This window comes from Stigmatopora nigra, chromosome 9 (assembly GCF_051989575.1).
Source record: "Stigmatopora nigra isolate UIUO_SnigA chromosome 9, RoL_Snig_1.1, whole genome shotgun sequence".
In the NCBI taxonomy this organism is placed as follows: Eukaryota; Metazoa; Chordata; class Actinopteri; order Syngnathiformes; family Syngnathidae; genus Stigmatopora; species Stigmatopora nigra.
The window spans coordinates 4,638,743-4,658,528 of NC_135516.1; the positions used below are offsets into that span (position 1 = coordinate 4,638,743).

The 19,786-nt window shown below is 38.6% G+C and overlaps 1 protein-coding gene across 4 annotated transcripts; it reads right to left on the reverse strand.

Annotated features, from left to right (window-relative positions):
* Positions 1 to 2,531: 2,531 nt before the first annotated feature.
* rem2 (RAS (RAD and GEM)-like GTP binding 2) lies at positions 2,532 to 18,827 on the reverse strand. 4 transcript variants are annotated; one of them, XM_077724968.1, is made up of 5 exons: positions 18,662 to 18,827; positions 16,019 to 16,355; positions 11,950 to 12,023; positions 6,439 to 6,616; positions 2,532 to 4,265 (listed from the first exon to the last, which is right to left on the reverse strand). In XM_077724968.1, the coding sequence occupies exons 2-5, from the start codon at positions 16,347 to 16,349 to the stop codon at positions 3,943 to 3,945; spliced, it is 906 nt and encodes a 301-aa protein (XP_077581094.1). In that variant the 5' UTR covers positions 16,350 to 16,355; positions 18,662 to 18,827; the 3' UTR covers positions 2,532 to 3,942. The 4 variants fall into 4 exon arrangements, with proteins under 4 accessions (XP_077581094.1, XP_077581093.1, XP_077581092.1 ...); XM_077724967.1 differs by having other exon boundaries at positions 16,019 to 16,350; positions 18,390 to 18,826; XM_077724966.1 differs by having other exon boundaries at positions 18,390 to 18,825.
* Positions 18,828 to 19,786: the final 959 nt, after the last annotated feature.

Sequence of the window (19,786 nt, forward strand, 5' to 3'; positions counted from 1 at the left end):
CCCAATTATCATCCTGCCGGGTCTATTTACAAAGACAAAAAAAAAGCGAACTAAAAAGCCTTTTAGACTTGTGTTTACAGAATAAGACCCCAAAATCTTTCTTTCCTATGCCTGATTTAAATGCAGAAGTGTATAATGTAGTTACCAACACTTTCACACTGATATCTGAGAAAATCTCATTGGTTATGCACAAACATCATTAAAAATATTTCTTTCATTCCAAGTCAGAAATTTCAGAATGCAATCATTAGCAAACAATTGGCATTTTTCATCTTTTCAAAATTCTTCCCACCAATCCCCCAACCAAAATTTGATCCCTACTAGGAAAAATTATAGTGTATGTCATCTGAATTATTCAGAGACAATGACAGTGACTGGGAGGATCACTGTCACAGTACTAGAGTGATCTGGTGTCACAAAATGCACTTGTGTTGTTTATAAAAGTAAATCCTACTTTTCTTTCTTTTGTTCTCATTATTTGGAAATATTCACCAACCACTTGGAAAAGTATAACCAAAAATCAACATTCGTATATATCAGACAATCCAGATCCTGCAGAACTCAGGGATTTACGGTCTCTAAGACAACTGTCTCTAAGCAACCATTATTACTTAAAGCTTTTGTCTCATCTACCTATCTCTCTCACTCTAGCCCCTCTGTCCCCTTCTCTTTTTTTTCCTGTTATTTCTGTCCTTCAAGAGACCATCCATGGATTCGCTACATAGTCGTAAGTCACATTACTACACTTGCAGTATCATACACGTACAATATACAAAGTATGTATGTACTATATGTATGCATGTACAATGACAATAAACCTTTCAATTTAATTGAATTCAATAATGATTAAGCGACAAGCTTGACATGATGAGCCCTGCAGGTAGGAACATGCTAAAAAAAGACATACCTAAATTATCTATACTCATCGCAACATGAAACATGAACACAACCCCTTCCCTGGCTTGCGGAAGGCAGAATCTTCCTGAATGTGTACACCAGGTTTACAGCTCCTCTTCACAGGCTTGAGGTCGCTAATGTGGAAGGTAGGGCTGACCCAGAGAGACCTGGGCAGCTGACGGCGGACAGAAACAGGGTTAATCGCCTTGAAAGTAGGGAAAGGAACTACAAATTTTGATGCAAGATTCCTGGATTCCACCCGCAAAGTTACTGGTGGAAAGCCACACCTGCTGCCTTGGCCTGGATTAGTGTCTTGTTAAAAGGATAAGATTTTGATTTTTGACTTGAAAATATTTTTTACATTATTTTATCAGGATAAACCCTCAATTATCATGACATACTTATTCTATTGTCTTTTTTTCTTCTCCAAAGCCATTCAACGTACACAGGTGGAAACTAGCCTATGGCACATTTACATGCAAATTTTCATATATTGGCATTTATTAGTTTTGTAACTGATGGAGGCTGCTTGAACACTTATTTAAAATTATTCCTAAGTATGAGTGTGAGTGTGCATGGTTGTCTGTCTTGTGCCCAGCGGTTGGCTTGCCACCGATTCAGGGTGTCAACCGCCTCTGGGCCGGAGTGAGCTGGGATAGGCTCCAGCACCTCCTGCAACCCTAATGAGGATAAAGCGGTTCAGAAAATGAGATGATATGAGAACCGATTGATGTGAACATAGGTTTACTAATGCATCTAGACACATTTTCAGTGATTTTCCTTGGATGATTGGGTGTTTTGGGTCCTTCACCATCAGACCGCCTCCTCCAGGTGACCCAGGTTATCAGGCTCCAGCTTGCGTCCAGATAGCTATCTGCTATGACTCCATGGCTCTCTTCTTTTCAGCCCTAATTACCCCGATGCTCTCTGCTGCATTGATGGTACTGCGGATGGCTCTCTTCCTCTCTCTCTGGATGCCTAAAATAATACTAAGTGCTCTGGCCAAGGAAAGGTATGCGAACCCCCTACATCCAACTTTCTTCACCGGCAGACATCTTCCTCTCCATCCAGCTTGCTGAGTCACTGACAACTCCAGTGTAACTGAGCTTCCTCCAATCTTTCAATGGTCCCGTAACCTCCAGTAATACTGTTTGCTTCGTGGACTTTGACACAAAGGCAATGTTAGCCCACAGGGTTGTGACAGCAAGGTGGCTAGGGTTCTTCAGTTGAAGTCCGAGGTCCACTCGCAACTACCAGTCTCTTCCGGAATGTCTGGCGATTTGGTCCTGGCCGAGGACTCAAACCTAGGACCCCAGAACACGCTAACCACTCAATCACCGGACCACTCCTTTCTCTATTATCACACTAGTTATCCTTGGCAAAATTTGATCTTAACATATTGTGCCCTACTGCACTAATCGATATATACCCGCACACTGTCTAATTGTTGTTAGCAGATTAAATGGACATTTTTCCCAACAAACATCAGCCATATACTATAATTCAGTCCTAGCCATACAATAATGGAGTATTATCTTGAATACTCAATGGCAAATCTATTAACCTGTCATCTCATCGGAACTCAGGATGGAGAATTACTTCCATACTGCCATAAAGAAATCGCACAAAAGAGATGTCAAACAAAAGTTTATTCTTAGTGTGAGTGCTTAGCAGACTGTGACAAACAACCAGACCCATGTTGGTGACTGGAGCTCTCTTGAGATATTGTCTATGTGCCACAACGCTATTCAGTCATAACATACAATATAATATGATAATGTCAGTGGAAGGAAAGAGAAACATGAAAACATCAAACAGCCATAGAAAGTTTAGATTTCTCTTGGGTCACTGTCTTCGGCTTGTGACCCAAAACCCAGTTTTAATTTTCAAACCCATCTTTGACTTTTTTTAATCCACTCGTGAATCCTCCGTTTTGATTGCTTAGAGTACAATCAGCAAACATATGTCCTGAGCAATAATGACAAATGAACATTGTGTCCCAATTATGATGTCAAACACTTTTTTTCAACCCAGTAAGGTACAGAAACAATGAATGTAAAAAGGACAAACTCATTAATGTCTAATTATGTATGTGAAATAAAGGGTCTTGCTTTCGCAATGGTTTTGCTAGCTTGATTGTGCGTTACCTATTGGTCAGTGAGGTACAGTATATTCACAAACCTATAGACAGGGCCTGCTATCTACTGAGCATGCTATAAAACAGGATCCACAAAAGAAATTATATTAGGTTGCTAACTTTCTATGTAATCAGTGCGTATTACTCGAGTTTCTGTTCATTTGTGAGATTCATCTCATCTCTCTGTGTTTTCTGTCCCATCAGGTTAAAGAGCATTTGCTGTTCTGACCCCAGCACATTAGTAGTTGGTAATTAAATTCCATCCTTGATAGATATTCAATGAATTGTTATCAATGTATTGCTTTAATAACATTTCTTTGTTTTTTTTAATTACTGTAAAAACCGTGAATGGCTGAATTCCTAAGAAAAAGAACAAAAAGTAATCGCACCTGGAACACTTCACAATTAGTCTTCAATCCCTGAAAATGTGTGAATTATCCATGCTTGTGCTTTGTAAAATTAGGCTACTGCAGTAATTTAATTAAAAAGAGAAAATGTCATCTTACAAATAAAAAGTCCGGCAGTGAAACATAAAATGTGCTAATTAATGTTTCCTGGTAAATAACAAAAACGACTGATGTCAATTACTGTTCGGATCTCAAATATTGACATCATAATGTTTAATGGTTTTGGAGTTGGATGTTGTATATGAGGGATAACTTGACATTCTCCCATAGAAGCTACCCAGCCAGATGCCCTTTAAATCAAATGCTTTATCTCTGCATTTTAAGGACCTGCCAGGGAAAGCATGTCCATCTTATCAGTCCCACATTTGTGCTGTTCCTATCCCTGCCACTGCTGCTCCAATTTAACTTTGTCCATTTAGTATTTCACACCTCCCCCATTGGCATGTTTGGTGTGTGTACATGTGTGGGAGTGTGTCTTGATCTTGTATGCATGTATGTATGTCACAGTGCGCTGAGGTCATGGCAGGAGCGAGACTTCTGGCGAAGGATCTTGCTGCCCCGATGGCGGCTCATCTCTCGATACCGTCCCCTGTCACGCTCACGTCCATAAGAGCGTGGCACCAGCCCTGCCAGAAAACGCTTGGCCCGGCTGGTCAGGCTTTCCCTGCGACCTGAGCCGGGGTCACCGTCAGTCCAATTGGGCCCTAAACTGTCGCCTCTTGCGGCCCGAACAGCCGCCTCAAGCAGCTCATTAGTGCCGTGTTCCAGAGACGCTGAGAGCTCCAGGTAATGGCAGTCGAACATCATGGCGCTGGATTGAGCCTCTGGTCCAAAAAAAGAAATAAAGGTCAACTTCAAGAGTATTCACACAATAGTGGATACTAGTAAATGACTAAATGAAAAGTACACATATTAAGATTATATACACATACACCAAAGCGCTTTACATTTATTACAAGTATTCACAAATGCACAGTGATGGTCCTGCCATGTGACTGCGGAGGACATTTCAACGTTGGGCAGTAGTAGCCGGGATTAAACACAAAAGTAAGAGTATACAACAAAGGAGTATACTCGAAAGGCTAAAAGAATTCTACCAAATTAAAAAGAAACAGGCAGATTTGGTAGCTCAGTCTGGCTAAAGTGGGCCTATCATCGAAGCGTTTGTTTCTTTGTGAAGTAATCACCTTGGAAGCTAGCTTTCAAGTGCCCATTTTGTCCAAAGGTCACAAGTATGCAACATTAGTTTTCCTGCTACTTACCTGCAATGTATTGTCCAAATTCTCTCTATTTTGAAAGTATTTAAGACCAGCGATGATGAAATCCCTAAATCCTTTGCAGTTCTATGTTAAGAAACTTATTTTCAATTTTTTGAGAATTCTTTTAGCCTTTCGAGTATACTTCTTTTATATCCACGCACATACCAGAGTGCTTTACATTGGCTAACCTCAACCCATTCAGACACTTCCACAGTGATGGTCCTGCCATGCAATTGCGGAGGAATTCACGGTTCATTGTCTTGCCCAAGGACATTTCAACATGGGGTGGTGGTAGCCGGAATCGAATGCTGACCCTTTGGTCACTGAACATAACGAGATTCATGTTAGTGGAAACTGGCAGATTTGGTAGCTCAGTCTGGCTAAAGTGGGCCTATCAGCCAGTATGTGTTTCCTTGTGAAGTAATCACCTTGGAAGCTAGCATTCAAGTGCCAATTTTTTCTGAAGGTAACAAGTATTCAACATCACTTTTGCTCCTACTTGCAGACAGCATTTTCTCCAGATTCTCACAATTCTCTTATGCGAGTATTTAAGACCACTAATATGAAATCCCTAAAATTATTGCCATTTGCATATTCAACGACTGTTTTTAATTTGTTAGAATTGTTTAGCCTTTTGAGTACTACACTCCTTTAATACCCAACCACAATATGGACTTTTTATAACAACCGGATGATCTCTCTCTCATCTCATTTTCTGAACCACTTTATCCTCACTACGGTCGGAGGGGGTGCTGGAGCCAATCCCGGCTGTCTCCGGGCCAGAGGCAGGGGACAACACCCTGAATCGGTGGCAAGCCGATCGGAGGGCACAAGGAGACAAACAACCATGCACACTCACACCCATACCAAGTGTCCAATCAGCCTATCATGGATGTTTTTGGAATGTGGGAGAAAACCGGAGTACCTGGAGGAAACCCACGCAGGCCTGGCGAGAACATGCAAACTCACACATGTGGACGTGACCTGGATTTGAACTTAATTCATAAGCCCCTTTTACAACACTGATATACACTGTGCAATATTAAACAACAACACAATCAATTGAAAAATAAACAAGAAACAAAAAAAACCAGGAAAATGATAGGTTAGTGTAACCCTGAGAGGGTGACAGGGAAAATATATGACTTAATAAAAGTGTCACTGTACATGGCATGAATAAACTTTATTAATGCAGCTCTTTTAGCCAGACTATTGGTTCTGTGTGGAAGATGTTAGGTTGCTGTGTCCCTCTGTCAGGCTAGCAATACATAAGCATTGGCCTAGCAGAACATAGAACACCCCTGTTTGATGCCAGAGGAATATGCAAGCAACATTCCTATATAGCTGACCTCATCCATGCTCTTGGGTTGTTGTGGAAAAATGCTGAGTGGAGTGATATTAGCGTTATGTCAAAGCCTTGATGGACAGAAACCTACAGAAATAAACTTTTTACAAAAGCGCCATGACAACTCTTTGGTTTGATTTTTTTGGTGTACCATAAATGTTAAAAGGACTGCAAGATCATTTTTTGATTTGCTTCTAAATACTTTGTGGGGTTGAGAAAATGAGATTCTGAGAGTGATTTGCAATGCCCAATTCAAGATTGAATTTTGGATTTAATGCCAATTTAAAAGAAAAATAATATTTTTTAATAAAACAAACCCATGTATATTGCTGCTACATGTGAAGCATGAGGCCTGTGCAGTTGGATACCAGAAATTCCATCTGCTATACATACCTTCAGCACTGATTTCACGGGAGCGAACAAGGTCACTCTTATTGCCCACAAGGATGATTGGCGTCTGAGGCTGTGACTCCCTGAGGAGTAGGCGGAGCTGTGCAGTGCGATGGAAACTTCGCCTATCAGTCACGGAGAACACCAGGATACACACATCACACTGGAGAGTGGACAGGTCCTGTGAATATTTACCAGTAACTTAATAAAATAAACCAACAGAAAAAAAGAATAGCATGACATACTTATTAAGTATGAGACGATGGAAATCAGTGGCAGATGCATGGTGCAAAAGTCAAAGATTGGAAGCAATCAACATAACTGACAATTCGTCCTTGGCTTCATCTTTTTGGCAAGTAGTAAATGGGCCACTGAAATCTGATGGCTGTGTGGTGCTTAGAGATGGGAGAAAAACATAAAACCCTTTCTCTGAAGTCCATAGCATTTAGACAGGGAATGTGTGTAGCTGAAACTCAGAAAACTCCATCTTGGTGATACACCACTATGTTCTCGCTATCTAAACAGTTGTAAACTGTTTTGAGTACTCCATGACAATAGTTGGCAGCAATGTAGCAATATAAGTTTCACTATATAGTTATATGTATTTTTATATAAATATAAATAAATTATATATATATATATATATATATATATATATATATATATATATATATATATTCATATATATATATATATATATATATATATATATATATATTCATATATATATATATTCATATATATATATATATATATATATATATATATATATATATATATATATATATATATATATATATATATATATATATATATATATATATATATATATATTCATATATATATATATATATATATATATATATATATATATTCATATATATATATATATATCCATACATACACACACATTTTTTCATCCAACAAGATTATTAGATTGTTATATATTATTTAAATAAATTTATATATTATTTAAATAAATAAATAAACATATATGCATATATACAGAATATATAACAATCTAATATCCTTGTTGGAGAAAATTTGTATATATCTTGCTTATAGCTTTGGTCTGCATCTTGACTGTGTGCAAGTGGGAGACTTCTGTTGACCTACATCCATAGTCCCCAAGCTAAATTCCTGCCCCAAGGGAACTCCTGATGAAAAATTCACCATCTCTCAAATAGCCAAGTAGTATCAGATCAGACCCTGGAGCAGAATATTTGTATGCAATGCCTTGGGAATGTGTTTGATGGAACACAAGAAAAGACAAATAGTGTAACCTGTCACTGTCTCAATGAAGAAGGAGGAAGGTAAGCAAGAAAGTAAAGGGAAATATGCAATAGTTTATCAAAGAAAATGTTTCATAAGGTTGATTTAGCACTCTAAGAGAAATTAAAAAAATTGAATCATAAACAAAGTAACCCGGGATAGTGCCCACCCTTCGCAATTTTCTCAGTTGAAAGAAGACCATCTGTTACAAACTACTCCCCCATGGACATTTGCTCAAACAAGCTCACATGCACAAGAAAAAATGCATCAATGCTAAATTGAGAATATGAAGCCAAACAGCTTTGAAACTGTATGCTCATTTACCTACTAATGACACAGCATCATTTGCATTAGCAGAGAATTACCTCTAAAATCGACGCTGCGCCCAATCAGTCGGTATGCGCCGTGTGTTTGCAATATATTCCAAATTTTGTATGGCCCTGACTGCTTGACTGACTGGTTTCATTTCTGGCCAAAACGCTACATACGGCGGTCAACCCAGTGGACGTTCATGTTCATGCATCACAAGAGTTACCGTATTTTCTGACATATAGTCCGCCCCGCGTATTAGCCTCACCCTCAAAAATCACATTAAAATTGTTAAATTTCACAATTTCTCGTGTATAAGCCGCCCCTGATTCAAAATTTGACCTCCAAATTAATGTTATTGATATATATACATACATATATATATATATATATATATATATATATATATATATATATATATATATATATATATATATATATATATATATATATATATATATATATATATATATATATATATATATATATATATATATATATATATATATATATATATATATCTATATCTATATCTCTCTCTCTATATATATATATATATATATATATCTATATATATGTATATATATATATATATATATATATATATATATATATATATATATATATATATATATATATATATATATATATATATATATATATATATATATATATATATATATATATATATATATATATATATATCTATATATATCTATATATATATATATATATATATATATATATATATATATATATATATATATATATATATATATATATATATATATATATATATATATATATATATATATATATATATATATAATCTGTAATTCATAATCTGATGGAGACACTAAAGGTGGATAGAATGCTGAGATACTAGCTTGTTCTTTTTGTATTTCTTGTTTATTGCTGCAGAGAAAATACCTCCCATGGAGAATTCAATATATTACCAGAGGCCATCTGGCATGCACTTACTCATCACCTGCCCCCCTCCATCTGTCTGCACTTTTAGTAACGCCCTATCAATGTTGTGAAACTGTGATTGACCTTTGACTTCGATGTGAAAGGAGGTTAAAGTGGATTTGATGTGCCTTCCTCCATTCTTTTTTTCCCACTTTGCTTTGTCTCATTAGGATCATAATTTAGTTGGAGTATATTCCAGATTACTTTGGGAAATGAACAGTGTATATCTTTGACTAGTAGTCAGCCATACACAGGCAGAGCACATACAAATAACGGTACCCGGACATTTCGTCGCCGGCTGCTTCGTCCCCGCACGCTTCGTCGAGCGGACGCTTCGTCGCCAGACAGTTCGTCCTAACCTTAACCACTATCCTCTAACCCTAATTCTAACCACTAACCTTAACCACTATCCCCTAGCCCGCAACGATTTAAAGAAAAATAAAGTTTACAGATAAAGTAAAGAAAAGTTTGACATCTGAGTTGGTATGTCAAGTTGATTCTTTTTGGGGTCTTTCCAATCGTGGAGCGCTCAACGTAGGAACCGTTTCGTGCGTAGTGTGTTTAGAGACGAGCACATTTAGTACTTGCACATGCCCAAATGTTAATGTGTTTGTGTTGTTGAGCAAGTTTTTGCTGTTTTATTTTCTTTAATTAAGAAAAAGAAAAACTCCCATCTGTGAATTTCCTTTGTCTGATGAGTGACAATTGTATGATAAAGACAGGCAGGGCTCTTTTTTGTTTCCCACAAAGTTAATTTCTCTTTTAGCCCATGAAATAACGACCTATACATGAGCTCTTTAAGAGAACATGTTTACATGAGTAAAGTTAATCTTCATTTTGAGGACATTATTGACTGACTGGATCAAGGCTAAGCCTCAGTATTTCTATTTCAGGATTGTAGATGACTTATTCAAAAGCATTCTAGCCTTGTGATATTGACAACATTCACAAACCCCACCGTCTGGCTGACCTCCATTCATGTGAACACTGATGCCTCTTACACATGCGAGTGTTGTTCTTAAATGCAGAAATGTCAGTCAGTGCAGTCTATTCAAGTATTTACTTTTGCTATTGTTGGTTCAGTAACAATGGCTGCACAAATGAAAATGATAGTGCAGTACATCTTGATTCAATCAGCACGATTAATAAAAGCACTTGAAGAAAAAGTCATTTGGGAAAATAGCAACATTACAACTTTTTTTCATAATTAGCATGGCAAGAGAAGGTGCTGTTCACATTGGCCCAAGTGCCCGACAGTCAAAAGTTGGATGCTGAGTTTGAGTTTATGCATGGGGGTGTGCATGCATGTGTGTGCATATGCCTGGATATTACTATGGTGACTAGTGTCGGTTAAAGTGTCCCACAGAGCCCACATGGAGCTCACAACAATGCCACAAACCCTGCCATGAGGGAGTTATGTAGAGGCGTTCCTACCCAGGTCACATTTTTTGTTTGCAGGCTTGCAGTTCTGGCCAGCACTAGTGATGTGTAATTATGTTCCGGGAAGGTGCTGCTTAAAATCAGGTGCGACTTAGTATCCGGAAATTACAGTAAATATTAATTATTTATCTTCTGTACTACATATTCTCAGGGGGGTTGTGGGGTTGCTAGTCATTTGCAGGTAATAAAAACAATTGAAATGTAACACCTGATAATAATTACACAAGGCTGTCAATGAAAAGTCAGAATGGATATTAAAAGTGTCTTAAAAGACATGATGACAATCTTCCTCTACAAGTAAAATAATGATTTTCCCAATAGATGGTGTAGTTGAAGTTTGTAATGTTATTTTATTTTTTTAGGACTGATTGCAGTCAGAGCAGGGGCTTGATCTTTGCTGCCACACATGCTTTCTTGCTCATGTAATTTGAGGAATCAGATGAGCCAATTCTACTTTAACAGCATTATATATTAATATATATGTATATTTTTATAGAATCCACGTGATGGTGGAGTTGTACTTCTGTCTGACTTTGGTGCGGACAGTTTGGGGTCGATTCCCACCCGGTGGCAGTGTGATTGTGAGCATGAGGGTGTGTGATGGGATAGGCTCAAGCACCCCCAGCAACCTTTGTGAGGATAAGTGGTATGTAAAATAAGTTTTTTTTTTTAAATCTCCCTCACATGCTGACCACTCTCTGTAACTTGTTTATCAAAAAAAGCGGACCAAATATCGGCCTGGCTTAGTAGATTTAGGACACCATCCGATCCCCCACCCTCCTCTTCCACTGATGGCATTTCTGGACTTTGTCCATGTGTCCTGCTGGCCCACGTCTGTTACTTCAGCTTTAATACCCTTGCCGTGTATTAACATGCACAGAAACAATGCATTCAACACTCACTGAACGTAGGACAAGGCCAGCGGGCTGGTGATGCAAAGCCACAAGAGTGGATCAGTTGAGTCAAATAGGACAGCCAATCAAATCCAAATAAATAGAGAAAGAATGATACAATGCTCAAAGTTGAAACAACAGGCTTTCATTGAAGTTCCAACAGCCGAGCATGAAATATTTCAACTCAGGAGATGAGCCCCTGCAGTCTAAAATGGACACCTGGACTAGAACACATACGGACCAATCTACAGCATTTGCTAATTGGATTATTAGTAGGCTTTAATGACTAGGGTGTATTATGCATTTACCATATTGTTGATGCAAATTTGCAGTTTTGCTCACATTTTAATCCTTTACGCTTATGTTAATTTTATCCGGCTGTCCCAGAAAAATAATAAGCAAAGAGGCCTAAATTCATGATTTACAGGATCCAAAAAGGAGAGACTATGGCTACATTCCCAGTGCAAGCCTAATTAACAAATTTTAATGGGCAAAATATTGGCTCATCACTGATTGCTGATATGCGATATTGTTGTCAAAAAATATATAAAAATTTGACAGATCTGTTCTCACAAAATATTCTGAGCCCGTGTTCACAGAGTGATTAGCATGGCAAACAAAAATCTGTTACCTGTTTCCAATTGTCAAAAATGACAACTTTGCTGTCTTCGTCGTCAACTGTGACTGTGCACTCGTAGCCTTCACCTGAAAGCAAATATCCAAACAAGCATGAAAACATTCGCCGCACGATATGCCAATATGGAAAACAAATATGTACTGTGACAAAATAAAAAGGCATTATATAGAACAATATGAAGGAATTGAAATGTTAACTGTCTCATCTTCTGTCCAAAAAATATGTTTGAGTCTGCATTAACATTTAAGAAAAAATGCCAATATATATGTTGTTGGAAAGCCTTTACTGTGTAGCCCACAAGTGTCAAACTCCAAGCACAGGGGCAATAACTGGCATACTACATCTTTTTGTCGGGTCCACGAAAGCCAATGAAATTCATGTTTGTTGGCGTATTTATACACAGGGGTGGCGAGTAAATACGGTACTTTAGTAAAATGTATTTGAATTAAATCTGTTGATAAAATTCTGATAAGAAAAACTAGACTTTTAATGTAGGCTACAGAATTTTTAATTTTAAGATACTCAACTGCTGGTTTTCTTGAGTTTTCTCAATGCAAAAAGTGTTCCTCAGGTTAAGAACAGTTGGTGAAACAGTTGTTTATTGAGGTGCCAGGTTCCTGTCAGGAGTCTGCATGTTCTCCCTGGGCGTGCATACGTTTTTGTGGGTACTCTGGTTTCCACTTACATCCCAAAAACATGCATGGTAGGCTGGTTAAACACTCCAAATTGCCACTAGATATGAATTTTAGCGTACAGGGTTGTCGGCCTGTGTTTTGCGATTGACAACCATTGAGGCCTGATCTAGCCTCCAACCCCTCTTGTGGGGATAAGCAGTATTAAAAATGAATGAATAGATTAAATTTATTTTTTACATATTTAAAATTGTTTAATAGACAAGAAAAAAACATTTGAAGACAAATAAGCTTTCTAGTGAGTGAGTGTGCATGGTTGTCCATCTCCCTGTGCCCTACGATCGGCTAGCCACCGATTCAGGGTGTCCACCGCCTCGGGCTGGAGTCAGCTGGGATAGGCTCCAGCACCCCCCGCGACCCTAATAAGGACAAAGCGGCTCAGAAAATGAGATGAGACTCACAACTTATTTTGTATAGGTCATTATGTAATCAGGCCATATTTTAATTGCCATAGAGTGTTTCACGATTCATCACAAAATACTAATTAACAACAAATGATTGATGATGTTGTCTCTACTTCTTAAGAGGAAACACTGCATAAATAACCCGAATGCATCCTTTTGATGGACTTCAACTTCTTTACAGTATGCATACTGGTTCCTCTTCATTTATCAAACTGTTTAGTAACCGGTGATTAATGCCTAATGCTCTGAATCTGAGCGTTGTTCAGTCAGTGATGGAAAGACTGAATAAATGGGCGATTGAGGAATGATTATTAACATTACTTCTTGATGGACAGTTCTGGTGACTCACTTGACATGAAAGGAAGTTATTTCAGCATGTACACCAGTTTGGTTTCGGAAGAAGAATTTACCTCCTCACCTGTTTTTGGGAGACAAATATGATGACGCATATATCGTTTATGTAGTTATTTTTTGAGTTCAAATGAGGTGGGTAAAAATGCAGCATGATTTTAGCGGTTGAAGTACCTAGTTTTAAGTCATTTAAAAAAATTGAGAAAGTCAGTTTTTTTTCTCGTTTATTGAGTCATTTCCTAGAGACGGCTAGTGTAGATCAAGTTTGCAAGGTTAAATAAGATTACTAATATAGTTTTTAATGTACAGTCGTACCTCTTCTTATGCAATTAATTGGTTCCAGAACTTTTTTTGTAAGTAGAGGTGTATTTTATATGCAAATTCTCTAATTCGTTCCACGGTCTTCACACAACTACCAACTAAACCCTTTAAAATTGGCAAAAGTGTCCCAGTTTTGTATGAAATATGTGAGGAAACACACAAAAACGAGAGAAAATTATAAGTACATGGTTTATTAATGTCTTAAAAAAGATAAACGCATATGGAAATGGGCCCTGCACCGCTGAAATAGTTCCCAACGTGACGGTTATTGTGGGAGACGTAATACCCATGTTTATCCGCCAGATGGCGGCAAGAAACGGACTATCAGGGCCTAAAGCCGCCACTTTGTACTAAATTTTAGACTTTTACAAGTGCCCTGTGTGTGTGTGTGTGTGTGTGTAAAAATATGTGAGTTACATGTCTATGTTTTTTTTATCAATTGGGGAATTGCAATCATTGATATGGAGAGCGTTTAGTCGAGGTGGACAGGTATGTAAGAGGGATTTTGTAACTTCGATTTTTTTCGCATTTCAAGTCACTAATTTGCATATAAAAATTTCGTAACCAGAGGTTTTCGTACCTAGAGGTATTCGTACGTAAAGGTACGATTATATTTAAATATTGCATCATTGTTGGATTGGATCGGATAACTTTATTCATCACGTATTTTGGAAATTTCATTGTAACATTAGCAAGAGGGTGAGAATGCAGATACAGGAAAGGCATAGTTACACATAGTTACAAGTTAGACAATACAGTCGCACAGCAAAGTGTAATTAGGACAGAAAAGCAGCAAAAACACAAAACGAGCAAGAGCCGACGGAGCTTCCGCTACCGACTGTCACTTGAGCGGCCCCATCTTGGTTGCAGAAGCAAAAACGGATAGACTATGAAGATTATTAAAGGATAAGTGATCTTAAGAAGCAGGAAGGTCTCCCAACCCATAGGTCGTGGTCTTGATCCTCCCCTCTTATGAAAGTGTTTAAAGTATGTTTGAGCCAGATACTGCTCTTCTCACTGTGCCTGATCATCAGTAGGTGAATGAGGAGAGTGGCAAATGGCTTTGAGTACCAAAGTAAAGTGATATATAAGTGAAAACCCATTTAATTTTTTTATCCATTGTATACAGTCGCCTTTTACCTGTAGTTTTTGTACCGGCTGCTAGATGTCAGGGTAAAAAAAGCGTCCATTGGCTCTTCTTGTTATGGAAAGAGGGAAGGACAAACCATGCATCTTTTGGGAGGAAATCGGAGTACCTGGAGAAAACCCACGGATACTTGGGCAGAGCATGCAAACTTCACACAAGAAGGTCCGAACCTGGGATTTATCCCTCGATCTCAGTGATGCAGACGCCCTAACTACATAGCTACTGGGCTGCCTACAATCAGATTATATGACCACAGATGTGCAGCCTTGCAACAAAAGTATATACACTTTCGTAGAGTTCTGTTTTTGTAAGCAGTGTTGCACAGGAGTCATTTGGAGTACAGATTGTTGTATGAGTTCAGATGTGATTTTTTTTTTTGTATTTTGGATTATTGTAGTGCTGATATTAGCCACTAACTTTAGCAGAGAAACCTGGGGCAAGTATGTGTTACTTTTGTAGTAAGCCTTTTAAGGAAAGCACTTTGTTTATGAAAACCTAAAAAATGTACCAAAAATATTTTCTATTTTGTGTTTAAAATAAGAAATTACACTCATTTATTTGCCTGACTTAATGTTTACATTATTTTCAGCATATGGCAGTGATGTTTCTAGGGCAAGTGAATAAACTGTACTTAGGAATTAGTTTTAATCACTAAGTTTTATGCAATATGCTTTACTTAATAAGGATTTGATACTCATTTAAATTTCTTTTAATATGATTTTGGCTTCCTAATCCTGCACTTCCATACTGTAAGCAATGCAAATAAATCCACTCAATAGCAAGAAGGACAATATTGATATTACTTATTCTCATCAATGTTTTGCAGTATTTTGATCGTGAATAAAATTCCAATATTATCCTAGCAATAAGTTTATATAATAAGTAGGTCGTTTTTAAACCCTGTGGAAAAACAACTTTCAAGGCGTGGAATCAAGAATTTCTCTCAGCAGAATTCCGGATTGTTTTTGCCAGATCTTTTTTCACCACTGATTCCTATGATACCATATAATAGGGACATGGTTAAATATCCTTTGAGATTGAAATCCCCCAAACAGACAACCTTGGCAGCACATCCATTCAGAGCAGCCTGATGTGATAAGCTCTCCCATGACATTTATGTAAACTAAGAAAAATGCTTTAGCACTTACCACATGCTTGGGTCTCAGAGTCCACAGAGAGGGATCTGTCCGACTGGCCAGCCAGCGATAAGGCCAATGACGACTTGCCTACGCCATTCTGTCCCAGTAGCACAATCTTTAGTGCTCCTCCATGACTATGGTAGGTAGACTGGGCTGCTGACGTTTGATGGAATGATTCATCACGTGGCAATGTTGTGTCACTGATAGGCAATGTGGCAGGTTCATCCAATCCCGGGATCCAATCACAGTCATCTGATACAGCTTCTTCTCTTCGCAGCTGGTGCTTGACAGGTAGGGGTGTGCTTCCTCGTCGAAGAGGTGGCGCCGTGGTGAGAAACATACTGTACTAGACAGGTTAGAAATATAGAAGTACTTAAGGACCATTGGTAACAAAGGTAGGTATATATTTATGGTGATGAACTTTTGTTATGGAAAAGAGTGATTTCAAGTTTGTTGGACACTGTATGTGCAGAAAGGATGTCTCAAAATAGGAGGATGTGAATAAACCAGGTTGATAGGAAGAGGAAAGCTCAAAAGGAGAAAGAAAGATAGAAAGATGGAAAGACAGACTGATTGAAAAACAGATAGAAAAGAGTGAAAGAGATAGTGAGAGAGAGAGAGAATGGTAGAAGGAAAGATGGAAAGACATAAAGGTGGAAAGAATGAAAGAAAGTAGTCTGTAGATTTACCCCAAAATGACGTCATTAGTGGGAAAGTGTAATGAGTCGAAGCTTAGGGCGTTCAGGGAAGAAGACACTCATCAATATTACCCCAAAATCAATATTTGTCTTTGTAGACACTAGCAGAATTTGTGTGACAGCATTTGCCTGAAGGACAAAGCTAAGTGTTGTAGTGACACTCAATTAGAGGGAATGAAACATAATGCAATTTATCCGCTTGATTTACATCCCACGGTACTGAATCAACACCTCTCTTACAAAAGTGTGAACTCACATTATAAAGAGTATCAAGTATTAAATGTTTTTATACACTGCATAACCTCTATTTTTTTTTCCAATGGGAAACACATTGACGGAGCATAAATTATGGATTGCTTTGAAAAATAACGTGTAATGAAATGTGAATGATATTGAATGATATATGTGTAAGGAGATAAAAAGAGAACATCAGTTCTAGTAAGAAAAACAACAGCAGTGTTAAGAATGTTGTAATATACTCACTCCATTTCATAGTGTGGCTTTTGTAATTAAGGGTAAACTAGGACACAATTGTAATCGTAAAGTAATCAGTTTCTAGTGTATAGAAAAGGATAACATTATTATCAGCTAATTATTATTAATGTTATGGCATCTTACGATAAAAACGGGATAGCATATTAATAAGGTGATATTGTTTGATGCAATAGTATTATACATTTCCCGTTACTATGTATTTCTTTTAATATAATCTCATTTCATTGTCTGAACTGCTTTATCCTCATTAGGTTCGCAGGGGGTGCTGGAGGCAATCCCAGCTGTCTCCGGGCCAGAGGCGTGGTTACTGCCTGATTTGGTGGCCAGCCAATCACAGGGCACTAGGAGATAGCCAACCATGCACACTCACACCCATACTTAGGGACAATTAAGACTGTCCAATCAGACTACCATGCATATTTTGGGAATTTGGGATGAAACCAGAGTACCCAGAGGAAACCCACACAGGCTCAGGGAGAAGATGCAAACTCCACACAAACACACATGACCTGGATTTGAACCCAGGACCCCAGAGCTGTGAGGCCAACACACTAACCACTCACACCACCGGACTGCCCTGTAAATATAATATTGTATATATTTGCAAACTAGTATTTCCACTTCTGTTTTTACACATGAAGAGGCTTAGTAAGTAAGTTCAATTTGGTTAATTAAAAGAGCTAATCAATTAAGCATGGCCTCCATTGTCAGCAGACTCAGGGGAGCCTTATGTGCAAGCTAAGGTAACTCTGACCGCAGGCTGAGCCAGTTGTCAGGGGTTAATCTGCCTTTTCTGCAGGCTGGAGAGAAACTAGGGCAAACAGTGTGCGATGCAAATTTAATTCTCCATCAAATGTTTTTGTCCTTCTGCTCTTACATAGACAGCTGTAGCTTTGTGCAAGCCAGCTGTGCAGTTTCTTAACTACTAACATCATCATACATTCACCATTTGTAATCCTCATTTCTTATTTATGGCATTATACTACTAGGCAAAACACTTAATGTAATGTCACTATTGTTAAGAATCACCGTTGCACTTTAGTAGCATGCACGAGAATGAAGATTGGGTGTTTTGTTAGTGTTTATTTCTAATTATACCGAATCAAAGATGATTGATTGTGTTTTCTTGTATGTGTGCGCGTGTCGAGGTCAGACTATTGATTGGGAATTGGTAGGTGTCGCCTTACCTGGTCAGCCATGGTTTGAAAGAATGATCTTCTTCGTGCTGTACTTGTAACCTCGCGGGTGTTAACCCGATTAAGTCATCTGTGCCTAATTGCAGTCGTGGTATCGCAAGCAGGTCGGCGACAGCACGCGTTGCAATAAAAATATGTTCTGCCTTTCACATATCATGATGGGTGGGTAGTTCTTCCTACAACGGCGCGTACAATCCACTGGCGCGTGGAGACGTGGTAAGAAAAGGTTGTGGTAGGCTAGACCGCCGGAAAAAAAACTGTACCTGCTTCTCCGCGTGGAATCAAATGATGGAGATGAGTGAAACGAACCAACAATCCATCACATCTCATCTGAGTTTGTCTTTTTGTTGCTTCACAACAAGCGTCCCCACCCCACCACCGTTAATTCCCCACCTGCCACTGCCGCTCTCTCTCTCTCTCTCTGTTTCTCTCTCTCTCTCTCTCTCTCTCTCTCTCTCTCTCTCTCTCTCTCTCTCTCTCTCTCTCTCTCTCTCTCTCTCTCTCTCTCTCTCTCTCTCTCTCTCTCTCTCTCTCTCTCTCTCTCTCTCTCTCTCTCTCTCTCTCTCTCTCTCTCTCTCTCTCTCTCTCTCTCTCTCTCTCTCTCTCTCTCTCTCTCTCTCTCTCTCTCTCTCTCTCTCTCTCTCTCTCTGTGTTTCTCTCTCTCTCTCTCTGTTTCTCTCTCTCTCTCTCTCTCTCTCTCTCTCTCTCTGTGTTTCTCTCTCTCTCTCTGTTTCTCTCTCTCTCTCTCTCTCTCTCTCTGTTTCTCTCTCTCTCTCTGTTACTCTCTCTCTCTCTGTTTCTCTCTCTCTCTCTGTTACTCTCTCTCTCTCTCCCCAGTCTCTCTCACTCTTTCTCTGTTTCTCTCTCTCAATCTCTCTGTTTCTCTCTCTGTCTGTCTCTCGCTCTCTCTGTTTCTCTCACTCTCTGTTTCTCTCTCTGTGTCTGTCTGTCGCTCTCTCTGTTTCTCTCTCTCTCACTCTCTCTGTTTCTCTCTCTGTGTCTCTGTGTCTGTCTGTCGCTCTCTCTCTCTCTCTCTCTCTCTCTCTCTCTCTCTCTCTCTCTCTCTCTCTCTCTCTCTCTCTCTCTCTCTCTCTCTCTCTCTCTCTCTCTCTCTCCCGCTCTCTGTCTGTCTCTCTCTCTCTCTCTCTCTCTCTCTCTCTCTCTCTCTCTCTCTCTCTCTGTGTTTCTCTCTCTCTTTATCTATCTCTCTCTGTTTCTCTCTTTCTCTCTTTATCTATCTCTCTCTGTTTCTCTCTGTTTCTCTCTCTATATATTTATCTATCTCTCTGTTTCTCTCTGTTTTTCTCCCTCTCTCTCTACCTCTCTCTCAAATATTGCTGATAATGTAGTAATGCAATAGTTCCTGGGATAGGCTCCAGCAGCCCCTG

Bases quoted from the DNA above. Each gene is read 5' to 3' on its own strand.
- rem2 (XM_077724966.1), bottom strand. The intron at 12,024-16,018 runs GTAAGTGCTAAA...ATTTGCTTTCAG, and splicing joins CTCTGAGACCCAAGCATGTG to GTGAAGGCTACGAGTGCACA. The intron at 4,266-6,438 runs GTATGTATAGCA...TTTTTGGACCAG, and splicing joins CCGTGAAATCAGTGCTGAAG to AGGCTCAATCCAGCGCCATG.